General features: G+C 37.9%; 1 protein-coding gene across 14 annotated transcripts in view; it reads right to left on the minus strand.

The window, feature by feature from the left end:
• The window catches only part of ptprk (protein tyrosine phosphatase receptor type K), a 115,542-nt gene that overhangs the window by 12,870 nt on the left and 79,067 nt on the right, over window positions 1-23,605 (minus strand). For 2 of the 14 annotated variants that reach the window (XM_085133747.1, XM_085133749.1), the window contains exons 17-34: window positions 23,459-23,531; window positions 23,115-23,237; window positions 22,713-22,787; window positions 22,497-22,533; window positions 14,869-15,004; window positions 11,906-11,935; window positions 8,940-9,100; window positions 8,346-8,381; window positions 5,835-5,846; window positions 5,350-5,537; window positions 4,814-4,901; window positions 3,841-3,986; window positions 2,702-2,719; window positions 2,085-2,121; window positions 1,851-1,948; window positions 1,366-1,482; window positions 930-1,084; window positions 671-806 (exon numbers count right to left, since the gene is read on the minus strand). In XM_085133747.1, the coding sequence (XP_084989873.1) occupies window positions 671-806; window positions 930-1,084; window positions 1,366-1,482; window positions 1,851-1,948; window positions 2,085-2,121; window positions 2,702-2,719; window positions 3,841-3,986; window positions 4,814-4,901; window positions 5,350-5,537; window positions 5,835-5,846; window positions 8,346-8,381; window positions 8,940-9,100; window positions 11,906-11,935; window positions 14,869-15,004; window positions 22,497-22,533; window positions 22,713-22,787; window positions 23,115-23,237; window positions 23,459-23,531 (1,666 nt within the window). Of the gene's footprint in view, window positions 1-670; window positions 807-929; window positions 1,085-1,365; window positions 1,483-1,850; window positions 1,949-2,084; window positions 2,122-2,701; window positions 2,720-3,840; window positions 3,987-4,813; window positions 4,914-5,349; window positions 5,538-5,834; window positions 5,847-8,345; window positions 8,382-8,939; window positions 9,101-11,905; window positions 11,936-14,868; window positions 15,005-22,496; window positions 22,534-22,712; window positions 22,788-23,114; window positions 23,238-23,458; window positions 23,532-23,605 lie in introns of all 14 variants that reach the window. The other 12 variants (XM_085133753.1, XM_085133755.1, XM_085133748.1 and 9 more) reach the window with 11 other exon arrangements.

Genomic DNA, 23,605 nt, shown 5'->3' on the forward strand with positions numbered 1-23,605 from the left:
TTAAAAGTTTGCTTTATGCTCTGACCTACAGGCTGATCTGAACCATGAAGCTTGAAATTACTTTTGCCCTGTTGTTACTGTGCTGCTTGATAGTTTATATATATGATCTGAATTACTATTTGTGGTCTTTTTAATAGGAAAAACATTACAAAAATATTAATTTAAAGAATAATAACCACTACAAGAAGGATCCTCTTTGTTTGGATGCATATACATATATATTATCTACATTCTGTTTAGAACTAACTCATTTATGCTTCTATTATTCTACAATTATTATTCTATGTATTAAAACATTTCCATGTTTAACAACCACAAATTCAGGCAAATCGGATACACCCATGCAGCGACAGATGAATGTGCTTCCTCGGAGAACAGTTCAACGTGATAGTGATTTTTTTTTTACTAACACAAGAGGGCTCCAGAGTAAGCTTTAAATGTGAAAATTATGTATGACTTTTACTTATTGTCAGTGTTACATTCACAGAAGTGAAAGCTGACGAATTGAACTTAATGAGGTGATATTTTCATGCATGCATGGAAAATAGATAACTACATAAAACCTTGTCACCTCAGCCCGTACCATGCTGATGGCTGAGTTTGAAGTCAAGCTTTCCCTACATCTATTCTAAAAATGTGGATGCAGATGGAGGATGGGTAATGCAGTCACCTCAGTCTGTACCATGTTGATCCTCCTGGAGCGAAGTGCCTTCACACAGTTGTAGATGTCGACCACTCCTTCTCTCTCTGCCATGTCCAACATGATGTCAATGACTATGAAACATCCTGTGCGCCCTGCTCCAGCACTGCAGACAGAAAGTGAAGAACACATATTTTAACTTTATAGATCTTGCTCTATGTCCGTCATTGGGAGAGAAAACATTTTTTTTGACTATGCATGTTTATTTTCTAATAATTCATTTTTATACCTGCAGTGGACCACAATTGGCCCAGCAGAAGGTGGATTAGACATTTTAACTCTGCGGATGAAGGAAAGAAGTCCTGTGGCATGATATGGAACTCCATGATCAGGCCAGCCTGTGAAGTGGAACTGCTTGACTTCGCGGACCTCATTGAAACCACGCTGAGTAAAGACAAAAAAAACATCTTTAAGTAAAATTTCATGAAACGTGTTTATTCTATAAACACCCTTTCTAGATATGTCTCAAACTTATTAACTAGTTTTGTTGAAGCTACAAGGAGGACGATAAACAAAACCAAACAAGTCTGTGTCAACCAAACTACAGCTAGAGGTGCAGCTACACCTCTACCTGAGTTGTTTTTTTTGCATAAATTACATCGAAGCAAAATGCAAAATGGATACAAAATATTAATTTTTGCTAGATTATAACAAGTTTTACTTACCCTCTCCAGTGTAAATGTGCGAACCACATATTCAGCGAGTGGTTCAACCTCCACAAAAGTCACCTTGAAGTCTCCATACACCTCAGCATCATCTGGCCAGTATTTATAGCACTTAACCTAGAAAGAAAAAAAGCCATGAAAAAATAAAGACAAGCTTGAATCAAGGAGCAAATATAGCTTTTTTTTTTGCATAATGATATTTAATATGATGCCAATATGAAAAATGCCACTTTTAAACCAAATATGTTATACATAATTTAGAGAGTATATTTTACAGGCTTGTTGACAGAGACATCACACTAACATTCTTGCAATTTTCCTAACTAACTGTAAATATGCAGGTATTTGCAATAGCATTTGTAAATGCAATGGACATTGCTGAATTTTAAAAAAAAAAGAGATTTGGATAGTTTTGACTAAGTAATAGTAATTTTAATAAAATTACCAACTGAAATTAACTGAGTGTAGAAAAACGAGCAACTTACCCTTCCAACCTCCACCAGATTGGTTACCATCACAATGCAGGCTGACTGTTCCTGCCAAACCATCCTCCAGAAGTCATACACTGTCTCATGAACAGGACCTACGCATAGATGCAGAGTATACTTTCACTTTATTCTGCTGTAAGTACGGTTACAATTTGTGATGAAATTGCTATCCTATAAAACAGCAGTAATGCATAATTCCTGCATGTAATTGAGTGTGGTGCAGCATCTTACCCTGTGTAGCAATGTAGTGACTTGGTCTTTGGTACCCCTGCAAACAGAACACCACAGTCCTTAATATGAGCTGAAAACATAATCGTGTCAAATTCTAAAACCTTTTATCACGGCTGGAAGTGATAACTTTCTACACTAAACTACCTTACTACCTCACTTTCATCTACAACAGGAGAAAAATTCTGACAGACTGATGAAATTCTTTTTTAGCTGACTCCATACTTGAGTTGCACTGCATACTGTTGAATTCATGTTAAAATGTGCAAAGTTGGTCATCTCATCATTTTTCCTTTCCACTTAAAAACTACTACTTGACATCTGCCATCTCAACAATTGCCAGGTGTGCCGAGGGCTATGACAACCACTTATTAAGTTGTCATTAAAGCAATTAAGACACAAGTGGTGAATATGCAAATGCAAATTGACACCAAACAGTGAGATGCAAAGATGGTGGTTGGTGGCCAAGATGAAGTGCGATCAGTCATGCAAAGGATGCCCCAGCATCTCAAAATGGATACACATCATGTCTTGATGCATAAGGACTGGTTCGTGGATGTACAGGTGAGCAGGTGTAAATGTTCAGGGGCATTTATGAACGAGACCACAGTGATACTTACATCCCTGTACAGCCAAATCTACAGCCCAAGCCACAGGCAGAAAGAACGAGTGGAAGAAAGAAAGAAAGAAAGCACAACAATGTCAGTGAGTGTCAATCAGAAAAAAGAAAAGCTGCATTGACATAATGGAAGTTTGATCAGGACATGCAGAAAAAAAATGTGATCTAAAACTCCAAATTAGACTAAATAGAAAGGACACTCCCTAATGGAATTTGACCATCTTCCATGGAGAGCACAATAGAACCAAAAAGACTCAGAAAGCTGGCATATCACAATCTCATTTAACCACCATCACGTTCAAGCTTTCTCCATCTTTTGGGTGCAGTTCAAATTGTGTGACAGCTGCCTTTGTTGTGCCAACAAAGATTAGGGAGTGCCCACTCTATTCATTCTAATTCTAGCTTAATGTGAGTGGTAGAATGCATGCAAGAGTTTTAATGACAGTAAATTATAATACAGTGGAGCTTATGATAAGCATACTAGTATTAAAAAAAGCACAATGTGAGTCATAGTGACTGGTGTGCAGATGATTGTTGAGAGATGACAGAAAATGGATGAACTGATGAAGACTGTGTCGTGGGTGAATGCAGAAACAATAGGCAAGTAATAGATGAAGCAAAAGATGGAAAATTAATTGTATATAGATGTATTAGGCAGCTGAATAGGTTTGTCGAACAGTTAAAAGTGACTCAAGTCAAGAAAAATGCTAGAAATTAAGCTACCCTTAGAACCTGATTAGCTTAGCTTAGCTTAAAAAACTACTCAAATGCACAAAACTGCTGGGTCCATCCAACAGTAACAAAACCTGCTGACCATCACCTCTAAAGCTCACTAACTAGCACTGTCAGTTCTTAAAGTCACTCCTTTAAATGGATTTCTTTCTGGTCTCCTGGAAAAGGAGTCTGCTAAATCCAAATGATGACTTAAAATCCGCTATGTTGTACATATAAATCAGATAACTTATTCAGTTCTGGGCGGACAGGTGAATTGATGGGGAAACTTGAAAGAAAGACAACAAGACCGACACCTAAGACAGACACATGTACTGCATGTATGATGTGTTTTCTGCATGGCTGGATGCATAAAATGGTATGATGAATGACTGGTAGACGCAATCAAGGTATAGAGGCCTGACATACGAGCGAGGGAGTGTGGTTTCGTTGGTTTCGTTGGGAGCCAATAGTAGCATTCGATGCGTTTCCACTTACATCGATGTAGTTGGCGTTGATGTAGTCGGAGGACGGGTCGTCTTCTATGGGCTGCAGAATAACCCTTGAATGGTCATCTAAGAAAAGACAATGTAAAACAGTGTGTGAGAGAGCAGCAGAAACAGACGGGTAAGAAAGGTGATTTGCTGTTAAAGGTTTTCATGGTTTGCTGTTTTTTGAATTTTGTGTTTTGGCTTTCTATTTTTTTATTCAGTGTGTAGTTGGGGATTTAATAAAATAATTTAACAAGGTATTCGGTTAGGACGGAGTCACACAGACTAGTCTAGAGACAACTTGGCAAAAATCTGTATTTCCCAATCGGATGGTGAGTCAGAGGTTGTTTTTAGTCAGTAGGTTTACCTTTCTGTATCAAAAACCTTGCGATATCTTTGGTTGCTAGCAGATTGCTACAGTAATCCGTACTTTGCAAGAAAACACTTGTCTGCCAATCCTCGCTAACTACTCACTGAATGGAAGTGAAACTGAAGGAAGGTGGAAGATATTTGGTGCAGCAACCTTTTTGTATTGCTTTATTCATTATTTTACATGATAATACAAACAACAGATTATATGTAACGTTCTATATACAAATAAGTCATGCCAATTAAATTACAACAGCTGTCAATAAGCATGGTTATGTATGTATGCAAGTAAGTAGCATGAGACCCTTTTGTGACTCAATTTGTGAGTCAAGGCAGAGGCTGAAGAGCTGATTGAGCTTTTGAAGATGTTGCTCATTGATTCTTTTGTTGTTGTTTACAAAGGTGGTTTTTTTTGGTCCTGTCCTTGATTTTAAACCTTTAATTCTGTGGGCTGTACACTTACTTCTGCTCCCAATTTCTTCTTCTCTTCTTCCTGTAAAGCTCTATGACTTAAAATGCAGTAACGCAGATGTCTTGCTTACATGCTATGATATTCCCGTAGCGGTTTTTGGTACGATTCTGCTCCTTCTTGGCCACGTCCCAGGAGGCCGACTGGCCCTCAAAGAAGCTCTGTATCACCAACAACACACGAAGTAATAAAAATACAATTAGATGTCATGGATCCTTAAAATAACCCTTCTGTACTATTGCATATATCTGAGAGGAAAGTGGTACTTAGGTTGCTTTTTGACTTTTGTTCGACTGGTTTGATTCAACTAGCAAATTCTTATTAGACATTAAAATAAAATGACCATAAAAATGGCTTGTGTCTCATTGATTGTTCAGTCGATGGAGCAGAAGGTACCCTCAAATTAAGAGGCAATTTAGACCTGGTAGTCATTTTTTCATTTTAATGTGAGGCCAAAACATTAAATAGAGCAGTATTGATTTTAAAAATAATACTTCTGTGTCAGCCTCCACATTAAAATACATAATTTCCTGCTACTAATAATACTTTTGCCTCTTCTGTAATTAATATTACAAGCTCTAGTGTCAACAGTAAAGATAATAATCTTACTTCATATTCCTCCTTGAAGCCATAGCTGTCAGATGTTTTCATTAGGTTGATGTGCTGCAGGAGATCGGCCACTCTGATGGCTGGGTGGAGCTGTCCTGTCTGATACGGAGATTCAGTTCCTTCACAGTGATACCGAGGAACATCTAGAAGCCTGCTGTTCTCGGCTGCAGAGCCAGTGTGGTTCTCATCTACAACAGGAGACAAAATAAGGTACGGTTAATTGATAATATCTTCCCTTCATTTTATTTTATCTTCATTAATATTTTATTTTATGACCCCTATAATGGGTAACATAGATACCAAAACATGTAAACTCTTATTTGTACCTTGAAACTGCACATGTGGAAAGCTACTTGTACTGATCTGTACAAATGCAACAAGCTTTCCCCAAATCTGTACTAGTTTCTACCTTACAAAAAGAAAACAGTGCATTTCCTCAAACCAAACCAAACATTTGCCACTTTGTTTTCTCAGTTTATACTCACCGGTGATTGGAACTACATGTCAAAGCAGCAGGAAAAGAAAAGAGCAAAAAGGGCTAGTCAGACTGCAGGATAAGTGGATTTGTTACCGAGACTAAAGGTTAGTTTAACAATTTGGATTTGTTTATAAGGACTTTCCACGATGGATGAAATGGATACAGAGAATTTGTAGATGATGTCATACAAAAAGGACCAAAAATTGCTACAAGATGCAGAAACTGAAAAACATGAGGAATATCTTAAAATGAATTGTGAGATGGATGTTCACTGCAATGTCATTTAGTTCACAATAAACAACCACGTTCACAGCAGATTAAAACATTTGTTGCATTCTGCTGTTCTAAACCTTTCAAACACACTACAAATATATTTAAAGAAGTAAAACATCTGTTTTTTAAATGTGGAATAAAATGACTAACTCAATCCCCAATAAGCAAGCAAGAGCTATAGGAGTGCTTCCCAAAAATGTCTCTGTGGTGTAGTAGTTAACACATTCACCTTACATGCAAAAGATCCCTGGTTTGAGACTGGGAGGCAAGACAGACCCAGCCACGGAGGGTCACAAGCCTCCATAAGTAGGAAGGATGCCAAATCAAACAAGTGGATCCATCTGCTGTAGTGGGCAAAAAGGAGCAGCTGAAAATACACGTAAGTGATTCCCAAAGTGTGTTTTTCTGCCCACTTTGTGCACATCAAGATGTGGGCCATATATGGTGAGAGGTTAAATTGAACTAATATTATAAGCCCGTGTGAGTTATTTATTAGTTTTTATTTATTGTTATTGTTTTTATTTCTTTATATGACCTGTTTTTAATCAGGAATGGCCCTTTTATCTCATCAATGGTGGAGGAAAGGTTCAAATGGAGCAGTGACTAGCAGGTGGCAAAGCTTTTAAGCTTGTACACTACAACCAAATCACTAGGTCGATATCACATCTTTGTAATGAGAAAAGAGGAAATGTTGTAAACTGATGAGAGTTGTTATAGAAGGTTTAGATTAGCATCAAAGATTTTCACACTGGGCTTTTTATACTCCAGGAATGGTTGTGGTATATTGCAGAAATCTAGAGGTATAATTTACATGTGTGAGTACCGCCCCTCTGATTTAATTTTATTTGGATTTTGAAACTTGTACATTTTAGGAGGTAGTTCATTTGGAGGTTATAACTGGGGTTAAACAGTTGCAGAACTTCAAAGTGCGCTGTGGTTAAAATGTGACTTGACAGTTGTAATGTACAGACTGACAGGTTAAATAATGCAGTAGCTCAGGGTTGGAGCAGAAGCGGCTGATTTCATCTTCACCACTGTTTATTAACTGACACTGTTTATTTCATCCAGCGGATGCTTTTCTCTGCTCTGAGGACATGTTAGCTCATTACTGATTGTTAAAGGTTTGTTAAGCCCTCGTCACAGCAATTAACAGTAAACTTGACCCGACACCGCCTCTTAATTTGTTACTTCCTGCTAGTTCTTCTTCCTCTGTGAAGTGATTGGCCAAGACAGATTGTAACTGCAGCCTTCACTCCAAATTAGAGGCTATGGAACAGTTAATTAACACAGTTTGGTGGCACTGTGGTTTGTGAACCCCTTAAGGGTATTTCAGAACTCCACATCATGCTGCAGTGTCAACACTAGACTCAACTACAGATAAACACATTGCACTGCAACACTGAAGCTAGAGAAACATCCAACTAGCCAAAAGCTACATATTTCACGATTCAGACACAGAGCAGGGCTTCAGCACAAAACAAGTCCAGGGAATAACACAGATGGTAGATAATCAAGTAGACTTCTAGATCCATTGCACAGAAAAACTTCTGCCAGAGAGACAAGGCTGCAGGCACTAAGTTGTTCAGTGTTGTCACAGATTTAATCAGCAGTCATTTTGCTGTGGCAACATGACAAATTGTCTTCCTCCTTTTAAGCCTTCTTTTCTGTCATTTTTGGGAGACAAAATGGCACGGCTTAAAACAACTCAAAACTGTGGAAATAATGAGGTCTCTAAGGGAGAATGATGGCAATTACTGTGAATATCAATAACTCGCAGCAGGAAACAGAAACCATGGCTGGAATCGGGAATGACTGAACCAAAGGGAAAACGCAGGATGACAGATGAAGTGCTTAGCTGTTGGAGGGTTTTTTTATACCAGACATGTTCTACACAGAGAGTTGGCAGAAAAATATAAAAGATGAACATAAAGCTTTGCCAACTTCACATATTCTAATCTGTTATACCTCTTTAAATTTTCCTTGATTTGTTGTTGGTCATTTTTTTGTTGTCTTTTGAGTATTAAAAACCTAATCCTCCAGAAACATCCAAGAAAGCCATACTTTTGTCAAAGGTCACTATAATAGACGTTTGACTATATCCAACAGCTCTAGCTATAGACTTCAGTTATGGACACAAAACAGACGGGATAATAGGTGCTAGGGTTACTAGCGCAAGGTCTATTTGATGATGGTAGGTGATCACTAGAGGTGATACATGTGACATATCCAACACTAGAAGTCTCACCTAACACAGCAGTGGGAACCAGAGGATCGTTGGGCACTGCAGGAGGAAACACGGCCAGGAAACATATTAAAATTTCAGATTTACTGAAGCATAGATGAGGACAACTGAGACAAATCACAAATTCTGGCAAGACCTTACTATTTTCATCATTATTTTTTTCTCATCGCTGTCATGTATGAGTTCTACATTTATGCTGTCCTGTTTTCACTGTGAGGTGTTGTGAATTGATTTACAGACAGAACCTTAACTAGCAATGATTTAGATATGACTTTGGTCCATCATTCTTTTTCCAGGCAAAACAAAATGCAGGTTAGATTCTTGTTTGGCAAACAAATGACTAATTATTTTTCTGTTTATTGTTATAAACGTGACAATTGAATAAAAAATACTTGATTGCTAAAATATTAACTAATTGCATTAATAATTGTTTGTTGCAGCTTCTGAACAGGAGCTTGGCTGTTGATAAAAATAACCCTGATCTTTGCAAAGATTCATCTCTAATTAGTGTGGACAGAAGATGGATAGGAAAACAGAATGTAAGAGCCATTTAATTAAGGGTTTTTTGTTTGTAAAACCTTGATTTTATGAACCTACATCTGTTGTTGTAGTTGTGAGAGTCCATAAATGTCACAGCCATGGGGTCCTCGCCATGCAGAGTGCTCTGGTCAGCATAGCTGCGGTCCATAGCGTTCACCATGTGTGTCATTTCCTGCCGCGTTGTTCCAATGGCATCTTTACGTTTTTTTGCCAGCTTCCTGTTAGAGGGAGATAAACAGACAGTCAGGAATTGTGCAAACAAATACACAAACATGAGGAAGCCTGAAGCCACAGCAAGAACGAGAGAATCTAGCAGCTGGATCACTTTTTGGCTGGGGCTGCTGACTCAAGATGCAGAGTTTGAAACCAACAATAAGGAAATGGGAGAAGAGAAGAAAGGCAGGGAGAAAAAAAAGAGAAGAAGGAAAGAGAAGAGAACAAGCAAGGAAGGTAGAGGAGAGGCTTTTTTGTATATGGCAGCATTTAACAGGCTCAGCAAAAGGAGCAAAGGGAAAATACTGCAGCATCTAATTCAAACCAAGGAAAAAGATCTTTTTTGTAGCTTACAGCTGTCAGATGAAAGCCTCTAAACTTTACCCTTCCCTCCATTTTTACTTGTATGAACCTATTTTTGTATGTTTGTGAACTTTTACTAGGATTATAATAATAGAAACGAATTATATTATATTATATATTATATTTTTTCAAATTGTATGAATTCTTTGGTTTTCATCTGACAGCAAAGTTCAGGTGAATCCCACTAAAACAGAAGCAACAGTAGCATTGAGCTAGAATGCACAGAACCCTTAAGGAAAACCATTTACCAACCAACAGTTATCACCATGTAAATAGTAGAACTTGAACTAATCGTGTCACAAATAGTCAGTGCGTAGTTATGAAGGGTGGGACACTGATTTTCAATCTCTTATGCATCTTTACCAGCTGCTGTGAATTTTAGAATTAAATGGTATTGCTTTCACAATTTGAAAAAACAAACAAACAATCAGAGTACTGAGAAATTACTTTTATCATCAGTCTGGTACCTGATTAAATAGATATCAAGATCAAATCATTTTCATATTTAATCTTTCGGTGTTTTCAACATACAAAGTTGCAGGGAAACACTTTTAAGGACTTAATATGTCGAGCATGACACATCATGCAGGAACATTGTGTACCCAGAGCCATAGATGCACATCAGTTAAGACAACAGCTCTTAGTTATTAAATTTCTGTGCAGTATACAAGAAAATCTCTACAGCTGAAACACAGAGAGCCTGTAGGCAGAGGCGATAACATCGTTTCCATTTTATTGGCTACCAATCAGTTTTTTGATTGCTGTCAAACTGATGCAATGTACAGCTCTGACTGATAGAAAGCATGCTGTTTATTGTGCATATTTTACCTCTTGACCCCAACTTACACCATCTCCACCTCTGAGATCACACAAACACTCAGTAGAAACATAGATTGAACTATTGACCAAATGTATCTACTTGTGTGTGTGTGTGTGTGTGTGTGTGTGTGTGTGTGTGTGTGTGTGTTTGTCATAGAATTATAATATTTGCATACTATATAAACCACCACATGCTGAGTACTTTCTCAATATGTTGTGTATATATAAGAAGAAAGGAGAGTGAGAAAGACAAAGAAAGGTGAAGCTGAGACCAGACCTAGAATGGATCTCTACTGAACTACTTTTTCTTTTTAACATTGTCATTATTTTCTGATATTCACACTTGAACTGCAAATTAATTTGAAGTTCTGTATGAATTCATAAAAATGCATGAATGTCTAATGAACACGCCTAATTACTAAAATTGCAAATGAATTCCAAGACACCAGGCAGAATGTCTTCACTGATGAGGAACACGTCTAACTTCTTAAGGTGCACTGGAATAAATGGATGGCTTAGACTAGCTATGTTAGGAAAAAAGGAGACACTATAGAACCAAAATTTTGTTCCTGATAATGTGTTTTATTAGATGTAATATTAGAAAACTGCTACTTAATGGTAAACAGTAAAAAGCAGTGGTTGTAGCAAGTTCAAAAAAATTCAGCAAAGCAGTCGTCCTAGTTTGTAAAGAAATGTGTCTCATTAAACTACTCCACGGGAACGTTAAGGTACAGTCCTGCATTGATACTCAGCACATCTTGATTTTTAGTCTGGTGATTGTGAATAAAAAGAAGCAATGGGTGTAAATTAAAATATCTAAGGCAGTACAAATAATTGATTCATGATCCATCTTGGTCAGAGCCCGTAATGGCCTGGGTAGAGAAAGACGTAAACCAAAAAAGAAGAAAAAAACCATCATAAGAACAACCCACACAAAATCATAGACCACGTATCCCAAATAGGAAACCAACTAGTTCAGATCCACTGACGAGAGAGAGAGAGACACTGAACATGTGCAGCAGAGCTTTACCATGATACCTGTGACTTGATGGGCGGATGGATGATCACATGACTACATGCACACAAAGAGCTACAAGTCACAAGTGCAGCATTCTTTTTTCAAATAACACGCTCAGGCCTGTGCCGTCCCACTCTGGCCTGCTTAGGTCTGGTTTATGGCCAACTTTGGCCTTCTTAAGCCTGCTTCAGAGCAACTTTGGAGCATGTAGAGGACACCAGGGCTGAGATCAATTCACTCTCAGTTCAGTCCTTCAAATAAATTCTTGCACTCATTCATTGCTTGGACTTTTTAGGCAGGGAATCATCAACATTCTCTTGGTAAAAAAAAAAAAAAAAAAAAAGACATTTTCGATATTTTGAAAATATCAAAATCATTTAAACAAGAAGGAATTAATTGAAATCCTGAACAGACATGAAAGTGAACTGACCCCCTCCCTGGTGAGGCGTCAATGAGGATGACTTTGGCTGGTTGGTCAGAGCTGAAAATGTGTTTTGTCTTGAAAAAAGTATACTGCATCTTTAAAAATAACAACAACTAGCCACTAATAATTCGCCCAATAAGATAACAGCAGCTGGATGAGCTGGTTGTTGATTGGTTGTTTACTTACAGGTAATAAGAGTATGAATAGTAGGTCCTCCTGGGGTTGTGAGCCAATCAGAAAGCAAAGAGTGAGACACAAGGGAATATGCAAATTAGGACAAAACTGTCCTGTCTCAACCAGTAACAACAAAAACAGAAGAAAACACCCTTTGATTGCTAAAACTTGAGGGTCATGCAAGGGGTGCCATATTAGCTAAAGTACCTATTTCTTACTAAGAAAAAAAAAAAAGAACCAAAGGCTAACGCTAAATAAATAGTACAAAACAAGCTACGAAACTTGAATAACAACTCACCAATATCAACCTATCACCATGCAGCCTTTCTTTTCTCTTTTCTTTTATTTTTGTGCCATTTAAAAATATTCATGCAGTATTTTAAAACTTTACTTTTTACTCTAACCTGATGGCCCGATTAGAGATTTAACCCTAATCAGCCAAAGATCGTTTTTTACGCACTCCTACAAAAAAAACTAACACAAAGCTATCCAATCTGTAAAACCAGGCAGCTCGCTTCCTGTAAAGCAAGCATGATGTCACTGCAATGTCATCATGTCCCACTATTTTAAAGATGCAGTATTATTGTTCAAAGTCGTAAAGGTTTAATGACAATGAAGATTGATCTCCCCAGAAACCTTTATGGAAGAGAAAACTATTAAATTAAAAAAAAAAAAGAAAATCACAAAAATCTAGAGCACTAATGATGCATAACTCATCAAACTTCCAGTAGAAATGTGTGTAAAAATACCAGAATGAACATGTCACTTTAAGTTGTTGCCACAAATTATTTGTGTGTGTTGTAAATGGGAAGTAAATGGGACCTCAGTGTGCTGTCTTTGTGTTGTGATTCAAGCTGCTAAAACATACAGGAGCTCTTGCACTCCTTGTATAAACAGCCTTATTTTATACTATCAAGCATATTTATGTGAAATGCATAACTTCAAAGCCCCAACAATACCACATACTAAATCCAATCCAATACTCAAGGGATGAAAAAAGTTAAATGAGTAACAGCAATCAAACCACTGAGTGCACACAGTGTTTCAAATACTGTTAGATGTGACAAAAATAAACACCCCGCAAAACACAGTGGTAGTAGCTCCTGCAAAACACATTTCAAATGGACCATCTACCCTACACTTTAAGCTCAGCTCCTCTGATCATCACTTACAATTGCACTTTCACACTGAAGCTGCAGCATGGACGCTGGCTCGCATTAATTCATTACGCAAATTAAAATAAAAATATGGAGGTCAGGAGCCATAAGAGCAAAGTTCTCTGATGATGAGAGATCATTACTGGCTGTGATTTAATGTTTGTAATTGTTTTTGATTTGCTGAGTGCAATTATGATTGATTGTAATTAAGAGACTCTTCCTGGTTGCTCTCTTAAGGCTTGTGCCAAAATGCAGTCCTTCAATTTTTTCAGAGGAAAGCAAAATCTCCTGAGACGTTTTCTTAAATTGATGATGAGTCATAATAACTAATAGGTAAGCCAAACGATTTATGTGAATAGTTTTACTGAATTTTTAGGGTCTCTGTTAGTGGAAATTAATTATTCTTAATTATTTCTAATTATTCTTTTTCAAGTGTGCACTCCCTCAACTATTCTAAGTAAAAAGTTAAAATCACAGAAAAAACTAATTTTTTTTAGGAATTGTTAATTATTACATGCATGCTGGCGCATTTACATAAATTATAAATGCAGATGCAAACACATACACATGAGCACACATTCTCCCAAAAGTAGTCAGACAAAATTTAGCCTAATGGAGCTTCACAGTGGATCCAAGACTAAGAAGGTTATATTAAAACGCTGTTTTTTCTCACTGCTTTTCCAACTTTCCAACACTGTTAACGAAATGGTAAAAATCACATTCAGGGATTCATTTATTTCATTAACGTTCTGATTATCGTCATAGTTTTCAAAAATGTCTTGAGATTATAATACGACTGCAGCAATACTGATGTTGTTGTATACATATACATATGTTTTAATCGTAGTGAATGTGGAAAAGTGGGACTAAAACCATGAATACATCTGTGCATTTTCTCTGTATTTTCTACAAAATCTATCAGAGCTTTATTCTAACTTCTGTCTTCATCTACTGTAAAGATGTACCTATTGTAAAGCATGCTCAGGCTGTAACTGTCACTATCCACCACATAGTGGAGCTCTGCACCAAATTAACAATACAGGCCTAACTGCTACACCGACACGTCTCTGGTCTCTGATTCTTATCGGAGCTATTGTGCTGTACAAGTAAAAGGTTAGATATTGTAGGAATCTGTTTACATTTCCCTTAAAATAACAGCACAACTATAAATGCACAAAACCATTTCAGCAAGCATCTTTTCCTCAGTCTGCTTCACCAAAATCTCCACCTTTGTGCCGAACGGACCTAAGCTTTGCTGCTTCTAAACTGACAAACATGATACTGTTTTGATGATTTTGATGAGTTCATTTAAGCGGTTATGATAAAGCAGATGCATAATTTCATTTTCTATTTACTTAAGATCTTTTGATTGACATTTTCTTTCACTCTACCTTTTCCTACTTTCACTTGAGAAAACAGCTGTAATGTGCAAGAACACAATACATTCAGCTCTGACATTTCTTGTACCAGATCATCAAAAACTAAGACAGCATATTTTAAACATAAAACATTTGGGGGGGGGGGGGGGGGGGGTTCACAAGCCTTTAGCCATTTGGTGGGAAATTAAACTTCAGGAAGCGATTGAACTGGTTCTGAGGGGAGATCAACATTTATGGTGGATGGATGGAAGATGGTGTTACTACAGCAAATACTGGACCAACACACAACAAGAGAATGAACTAAGAGCATATTTGTGTGTGTATGTGTGCACGCATGCAAGTTGGTGTGTGCATTCAATATTGGTCTTGTAAATATTTACCCTCTTTAATAATCTTCATTGAGCTGCTTTAGTGAGTATTGTTTGCAGTTGTCACTCACCTCTTCTTAACCAGCAGAATGGCTACCAGCACCAGCAGTATGAAAACGAGAACACCAGCACTAATTCCAGCGATTTTCACCACCCGATCCGTCTGCTTAGCAGGGTCGGGAATGACTTCTGGTTCCTCTGTGGCACCTAAGAAAGATGATGACAAAAGACATCAACAAGATGGGAACACAGTAACTACTAAAGGGAAAAAGCATTAAAATCACTGTCCAGTAAGAACACACTTGGGATTATTTGTGCACTCCTGGAAGTTTCAAGGAAAACTGAGTTTTCAAATTGTAGGAGAAAAAAAAAAAAAATAAGACCTCAAAATGTTGCAAAAAAAGGGGAAACTTTAAATTGCAAAGATATTTAAAGAGAGTTTACTGGATAGTAGAGGTTAAAAGTATGTTTATTTTTAACTGTTTATTAGCTAACCAGCTCCTGACCAGTTGATATTCTTCCTAGAGACCGGGGTACATATGTTTAAAAAAAATGTCTAGTTTCCACTGAAGTAAACGTTTTTAAAAACGAAGATGTTGTGGTCAGGCTCACTAATATTCAAACTCTTTGGAGGTTTTTAGCAGACACACCTATGGTATCACTTTGAAGCTCCTACATCGTGCGTGTCCATGCTGACCACCCAACCACCTGGTGGTGTGATGACAATACCCCATCAGCTTTTTAAAAAACCACCAGGTGGTTGGGTGGTCAGCATGGTAAAAAATAAAGAAGAGGGGAGAAAAGCGCCAATGACTCCTATGTTATGAGTTTCGATGTTGCATATTTTGCCCACCAGAGGACTCTTTTAAACCTCCCAGTTGGCAACACTGAACCCCGCAAACACAACAACCTACTGATCTGCGCGGAGTTGGGCAGAGCATAAGATGAATAATCTACAACTTGGTCTAACAGCAAATCAAGATTATCTTAGTAACAACTTGTTATCTTAGTAAGGACATATAAATAACTACACGTAACAAATACCAGAGAAACCAAATATAAGCCAGTATTGTTCTTCAGAACGCTATATCATTCGGACTCTTGTGAAAAGCTCCTTTTTGTTTTCAAAACAGCATTCTGAAGAATTAACTAGCCAAATAACACGACCAACCATTTAAGATTTCCAAGTATATACAGATTTTTCAAACCTAGTCACATCGCTAAACTTATTACTCTGTTGCACTGACTGTAAGGCATATTTAAAAAAGCCCACGTCGCCTCAGGCTAGAAACGTATACCATCTAAGGAAAAATGGTTGTTTTTCTCTTAGGCTGCCTTCACATCAGACAAAATCTAGGTGATTAATTACTAAGGTTCAATTATCCCTGTGCTAAAGTTCAGGCAAATATCAAGCATCTAAATATGCCTTGTAAAGAAAAGTTAAACAGCTGCTAGCACAAATGCCATGGCAACTGTCATTCGAACTGTAAATATAGTCAAATATTTCATTTTGGGGGTAATCTGGGTTGCATATTTAAGTACTTAAATCAACAGAAATTTCTTCATTAATATGGTTGCTATGTAATAATGAAACAAAGAGATTGCTTCTACAACTTGAACTGTATCTGAACATTTTCAGAGCAGGTGTTTTAAAATTGATTCAAGACCAAAAAAAAGGCTATAAAAAGAGATGCATTTCTTGTTGAACTTATAAAATACAATCCTGTAAAAAAGCAGTGGTAGAGAATCAGTGGAAGCTGACAATGTCTAACCCTGGCCTATACCAGCTTCTGTAGCTGGGTCAACTGAGCTAAAAGCACTCACCTTACACAGACATCGGCTTCTCATTTATGTAGTTGCATTATACATGATGGCAAACGTACTACACTGAACTGAATCATCAATCAAATCTGACTCCCAGCAGCAATATTCAAACATTCAAAATAAACATCCCTATAAATGTACACTATAGTAATGAAAATAACCAACTGAATGTCTATATGTCTTCTCTGCTGCCTCTTTGGCATCACGGTCTCTTTAGAAAATGCTTTTAAAATGCAATTTAACTGTAGCTGTCCAATGTTTCTGCACCAATGTCACCATATTGCTTGTAGCCGAACTGAACTGCTTGTAGCCGAACTGAAGTCATCAGAAGGAGAAGCCAAACTTCTCCTTCTGATGACTTCAGAGAATTGACTGAACTCCCTGATTTCGTTTGTTTTGGAAAATAATTCACCAGGTATGTTTCAAGCGGAGTGTAGGCTGCAGGGCTTAAATGCTGTTGATCATGGACAGAAAGTCAACAGAAAGACAGAGAGCATTTGTTTTCAGGCTCCCAAGCTCTACTTAGTTGATGTCATCAGAACAGTTCATACTGCAGCGTAAGAACATTATCATGTCTTATGATAATCCAAATAATCCAACTCAGTGACATATGCACAAAATTCAACATAATGCAATACATGCATCAAACAACAATCCACTTCCATTATCAACATAATAAAAATAACACACAAGAATAAAACATTTTTAGTAATGCCTTGACTTCCACAGCCCCACATCAGTCTTAGCACCAAACCAATTAATTCCTAATGCCACTCAACCTAAAGTAAATAGGGGTCTATTTTGAGGTCTATTTTCATTGGTGGATAAATACCTATTTGGTGCTTCAGTGAGTATTTACAGCATCAGGATGGTGTTTGTGTGATCAATCCAAAATAAAATACAGTACCCAAAGCAGTGAAGGATCATTGTTGCTCACTAATGTGATTTTAATAGTTTTGGAGCCTGGGCAGCAGAGCTCCATCACACAGAAAGACTAGAAGAGCCAAGGCCAACGCCCTCCCTCCCTCACAATTATCAAAAAAAAGCAATCCAGACCTGCACCAAAACTTAATGGATTCTTCCTTCATCTGTCATGTTTTAGTAAATTTGGACTAGTAGTTTTTGTGTAATTTTGCTGACAGATGAAGAAACAGAAACAGCATACATCTATCTCAGCTCTCTGTCCGGGCAGAGGGATGAGATAAATCAAGCTTTTACTATGCAGCCAATACTTACTAGGTTTATTTATGGTAAAAAGTAAAAATCGAGATATTTGAAAACAGAGAATGCTTAAACTGATTATGCAGAAAACTAAGTGTAAAGTTTTATGTTGTTTATATAGCTTAACCACATCTTGGCTTGATGACATTATATTATTATATATACAGTGGGGCAAAAAAGTATTTAGTCAGCCACCGATTGTGCAAGTTCCCCCACTTAAAATGATGACAGAGGTCAGTAATTTGCACCAGAGGTACACTTCAACTGTGAGAGACAGAATGTGAAAAAAAAATCCATGAATTCACATGGTAGGATTTGTAAAGAATTTATTCGTAAATCAGGGTGGAAAATAAGTATTTGGTCACCTCAAACAAGGAAAATCCCTGGCTCTCACAGACCTGTAACGTCTTCTGTAAGAAGCTTTTCTGTCCCCCACTCGTTACCTGTATGAATGGCACCTGTTTGACCTCATCATCTGTATAAAAGACACCTGTCCACAGCCTCAACCAGTCAGACTCCAAACTCCGCCATGGCCAAGACCAAAGAGCTTTCGAAGGACACCGGGAAAAGAATTGTAGACCTGCACCAGACTGGGAAGAGTGAATCTACAATAGGCAAGCAGCTTGGTGTGAAAAAATCAACTGTGGGAGCAATCATCAGAAAATGGAAGACATACAAGACCACTGATAATCTCCCTCGATCTGGGGCTCCACGCAAGATCTCATCCCGTGGGGTCAAAATGATCATGAGAACGGTGAGCAAAGATCCCAGAACCACACGGGGGGACCTGGTGAATGACCTGCAGAGAGCTGGGACCAAAGTAACAAAGGTCACCATCAGTAACACACTACAACGGCAGGGAATCAAATCCCGCAGTGCCAGATGTGTTCCGCTGCTGAAGCCAGTGCATGTCCAGGCCCGTCTGAAGTTTGCCAGAGAGCACATGGATGATACAGCAGAGGATTGGGAGAATGTCATGTGGTCAGATGAAACCAAAGTAGAACTTTTTGGTATAAACTCAACTCGTCGTGTTTGGAGGAAGAAGAATACTGAGTTGCATCCCAAGAACACCATACCTACTGTGAAGCATGGGGGTGGAAACATCATGCTATGGGGCTGTTTTTCTGCCAAGGGGACAGGACGACTGATCCGTGTTAAGGACAGAATGAATGGGGCCAAGTATCGTGAGATTTTGAGCCAAAACCTCCTTCCATCAGTGAGAACTTTGAAGATGAAACGAGGCTGGGTCTTCCAACATGACAATGATCCAAAACACACCGCCCGGGCAACAAAGGAGTGGCTCCGTAAGAAGCATTTGAAAGTCCTGGAGTGGCCTAGCCAGTCTCCAGACCTCAACCCCATAGAAAATCTGTGGCGGGAGTTGAAAGTCCGTGTTGCTCGGCGACAGCCCCAAAACATCACTGCTCTTGAGAAGATCTGCATGGAGGAATGGGCCAAAATACCAGCTACTGTGTGTGCAAACCTGGTAAAGACCTATAGTAAACGTTTGACCTCTGTTATTGCCAACAAAGGTTATGTTACAAAGTATTGAGTTGTATTTTTGTTATTGACCAAATACTTATTTTCCACCCTGATTTACGAATAAATTCTTTACAAATCCTACCATGTGAATTCATGGATTTGTTTTTCACATTCTGTCTCTCACAGTTGAAGTGTACCTCTGGTGCAAATTACTGACCTCTGTCATCATTTTAAGTGGGGGAACTTGCACAATCGGTGGCTGACTAAATACTTTTTTGCCCCACTGTATATTATTATATTATAATATTATATTGTCTTTTTTTCCAATTTTGTGATTTTTCTTTTTTTTTGCACTTCCATACCGGCAAATAAAGGGCACTGCTGAGTCGCAATGGAAGTAGCTACAAAATCTGTTCATCATCTTAGTGCTGATGTACGAAGGCCAAACTTTATTTTAGATGACTTCCACATGGAACGTCTCACTTCATATAACTATCCAACCAAGAGACTATTAGAAGATCACACAGATAAAATATGTCCAAACAAGACACACCAAAACAACAACAATAATCCTTTAAGGGTTCTCAGCCTGACCTCATAATGTCTGCGGAAGCTCTTAATGTGTGTAAAAATGATTCAGGTCAGTACACTAACACTCACAACTTGCCTGCACACAGGCGCACAAAACGCCCTGCGGCAGGAATGACAATACACAATACCCCAAATGACCTACTATGACCACCATCACTTAATCCTCCCTCCCGGATGCATGGTTGAATGCACATAAACACACATGCAGAGAGACGGAGAGAGTAAAGAAGACACAGTGGTCTGACCTCTCGATCCATTAGTGTGTTGGTCTCTCTTATTATAAAAATCTGAAATCCCCTCTAAAGTTGTTCGGCTTCACTCAGACCTCCCTAGGCTAGAAAGACAGTGTCATTTTATTTTAGCAGCTTTTGGGCAGAGTGACCACCTGTTCAAGAAACTGCAACCACCAGCAATTCTTGAAGTATATGACCCTGCAGAGCTAGTGATTTCACACATTTTTGCCTATTTTAGTGTGCAAACGTCCCACCTATGAGACAACTTTCTCACCCTGTACTCTTTGACGTGAGGAGAACAAAAGTGAACTTGTATTATCTGTAGGGCTTTCTTGATGAAGAGGTATGTTTTATTTTACTCCAAAGAAATCCAATTTTAATAAACCCGACACTTGGAAAAGCACCACACGTCACAGAATTTAAAGTCTGAGCTAGTTTGGAATGCCCTCTCTCAATGGGTCCACATATAAATACTTAATCAACTTAACTTAACCAGCAATGATCATTCATTCTATGATCATTAAGGCTGATTGTCCTCAAAATGATGTCACTTTTATTGAGTAGCTTTATGAGCTGTCTGCACTTGAAGGTCAAAGAAGAGAAGTTCAGAAAAGCATTACACTCCACCTTACTTTCTTGCTACAATAATGCACATTGTGCAAGAAAAAGGACTTAATTCATGAACTGATTCTATTTCCGATCTTATTAGTTTTCTGCGATATCTGATGTAAACCTTCTACTTATCACAAGTTTTCATACTGATATTAAAAAGTACACCAAAATAACAAAAACACTAGAATAATCTATGGAGATTAATGAAGCTTGTAATTGCTTGAGAGCATCACCTTAACTACACAATAATAATACTACTAAGTATCTGCCATGCTTTAAGGAATTATCTTCTGCTTTAATCTCTAATAAAGCAATAAAAAGAAGATTGGTGAAATAATAATTATTTCCTCTTAAAATTGCTGTATCACTACATTTGTGTTGTCATAAAAACAAGAAAAAACTGGTGTGAAATAATTATCGGGCAGTTATAGTTTTAGCAAAAGTGGGAACATTTTGTATTCATTTAAATTTTCCACCTCCTTTTACCTCGTAGTTCTACATTACAAGTTGAATAAACACTGAAATGCCTGGGCAGTCATTTGAAGCTCAACTCTGCTGGTTACACAACAGTGTGAGGATGTCAGTTTCATTCAAAATATAATGTGTTTATCCTTGTTCCTACTCCACACAGATAAACTCTGATCCATCAGCCGCATTTCTAAAAATCTTTCCTCAAAACAGTGTGTGTGCTTTTTTGTGCATATGCGCTTATGTGTGTAGTGCCCGGGGATTAACTCCACACCGTTTAAAACCATCTGATAATCTATTAACATGGCAAAAACCTGGTAAAGACCTGACATTTAGACTCAGTGCGCACCAACACACATTTCTTTCAACGCCATGCACAAGCGCAATACTGTTTTCTGTAATGCTCTTAAACCAGAAACAATTTCTATTTGACAAGCCTCCATGGGAATAAAGGGCAGACCAGAGGAAAAACACAATAATAAACTGATTAAGGCTGGAGTAAGCAAAAATCTTTTGGTGTCATTGGACCAAAGAAATGCTTATAAACCTTTTAGCATATTGTGGGAAATAAATTCATGCACCTCCCCTCCACTCCGATTTCACTCTTTATAAAGGCTGGCTTGTAACAAGAGACTTTGGCCATTCACAGCTGGTCCCTTTAGGTCAGATCAGAGTAGTTTAAAAAACAAAAAAATGGGAATAAGAGCTTCATTGGACTCGTGTGAGTATTTTCAGCTGGGAAAGTGGGATTTTAATTCCATGTGAATTCCAAAGTCAGCAATGACTCACTTTAAAACAGAAGTGTAAGAAGTATGTGAATGGGCCCGTGCTTGTCTGGTGGGACGAGGATAGAACAAAATAGCAGAGCTGCAAGAGCTGCATTCCCCTTAGATTTATGCCAAACCCTTGAAGGGGGCCTATTACACTCCAACACTTTACTCTTGGACTCTACTACACCAACATTACATTGTTCGAAATCCAAATATTCCACATTTCTCTAATGCTGGGACCTGGCATATCCCCTTAGTTCGTCTGTTCTTACACTGCAGTATGAACTATTCTGATGCGATGACATCAGCTAAGTAGAGCTGAAGCTCCTATTCCTTAAAGACCACCCTCTTTTTAGGCCAGCTTTCTTCTCACTGGCTGACCAGGAGTTGCAAGATTTTTTTCTCTTTTTTTGACAAAATATTTTGGAAATATTTTTAGCATTGAAGCTGTTCCTTAGAGTTAAATTAAGATACTGTTAAGGTCAAATGGGTTCTTACGTTTAGCTGCCAGCCTCAGACACTGTGTCTTTGTTTCCTGTGGAGAAGAAGACAGAAGGAAGAAACCTTAGTTCCACTAACACACAACTCAAACCTTGCTCTAAGTGTTTAATATTAAATACTGTACATAATGAGTGTACAGAAGCTGTAACATAATGTAAGTCTATGAGTGCGCCTTTTTGAACCTTGTTCAAAAAAATTAAATACACAGCCTACCCTCTCTGTACTGCTGACAGCTTGAAGATAAATGTTGTAGTTCTTCCTTGGAGCCAGGGGTGGATTCCAGAAACCCTGAGGAAAAGAAAGAAGGATCAGTTCACACATGTCTACGATACATTTACAGATTTTCAACAAGCAATTTTACTTTTACACTTGGCTGAGAAGGATATCGATATGTAAACATTCAAATTATGTAGCCTTTAAAAAGTATTGCATACAATTTCTATGAACTTTAAGTTGTATCGTTTTTAAAAATAAAACCTCCTGCATAACAACAACTGCCTTCTAGTTCCAGTGAATGTGTTGTGCTGCCATTTACTTCTGTATTTCAGAATTTTGGATAAACACATCTTTTCAAGGCATTACATACATACGGTTTTGTTCACATAAAAGACTTGCCTGATACGTCTTGTTGTCTCCCACAGTAAAGGGAAGTGGTTCAGGCAGGTTGCTGGGGGACAACTGGGCGGCATAATAATAAGGTGATCCACCGCTAGATGCACTGTGGTAAGAAACTGGGACCTGGAGAAGATGAAGATACGTCTATAAATGTAACTTCAATTAAATGTAAATAAAAAGAGGTATTTTAATAGCAGCAATCCAGGAGTCAACAAAGCCCATTAATGGAAATTTATTGTTATTTTTTATTCAACTTTTAACAATGAATAACCATTTACGCTTATAAGAAAAGCTGTAAAAGGGGCATGGGTTTTCAAACATACATAAAAAGGATTAATAACCACCTGATAACAGTCAGACGAAGCCTGACGGCGTGTCCGCTGAGGATTCACTTCTTCCACCACAATCTGGTACGCACTGTAGACATAGAGACAATATGAGTACAGATGTAATTTTGGTTGTTATCATTTTACTAACACACACATGATTAG

The sequence above is a fragment of the Neolamprologus multifasciatus genome, chromosome 15 (genome assembly GCF_963576455.1).
Source record: "Neolamprologus multifasciatus chromosome 15, fNeoMul1.2, whole genome shotgun sequence".
In the NCBI taxonomy this organism is placed as follows: Eukaryota; Metazoa; Chordata; class Actinopteri; order Cichliformes; family Cichlidae; genus Neolamprologus; species Neolamprologus multifasciatus.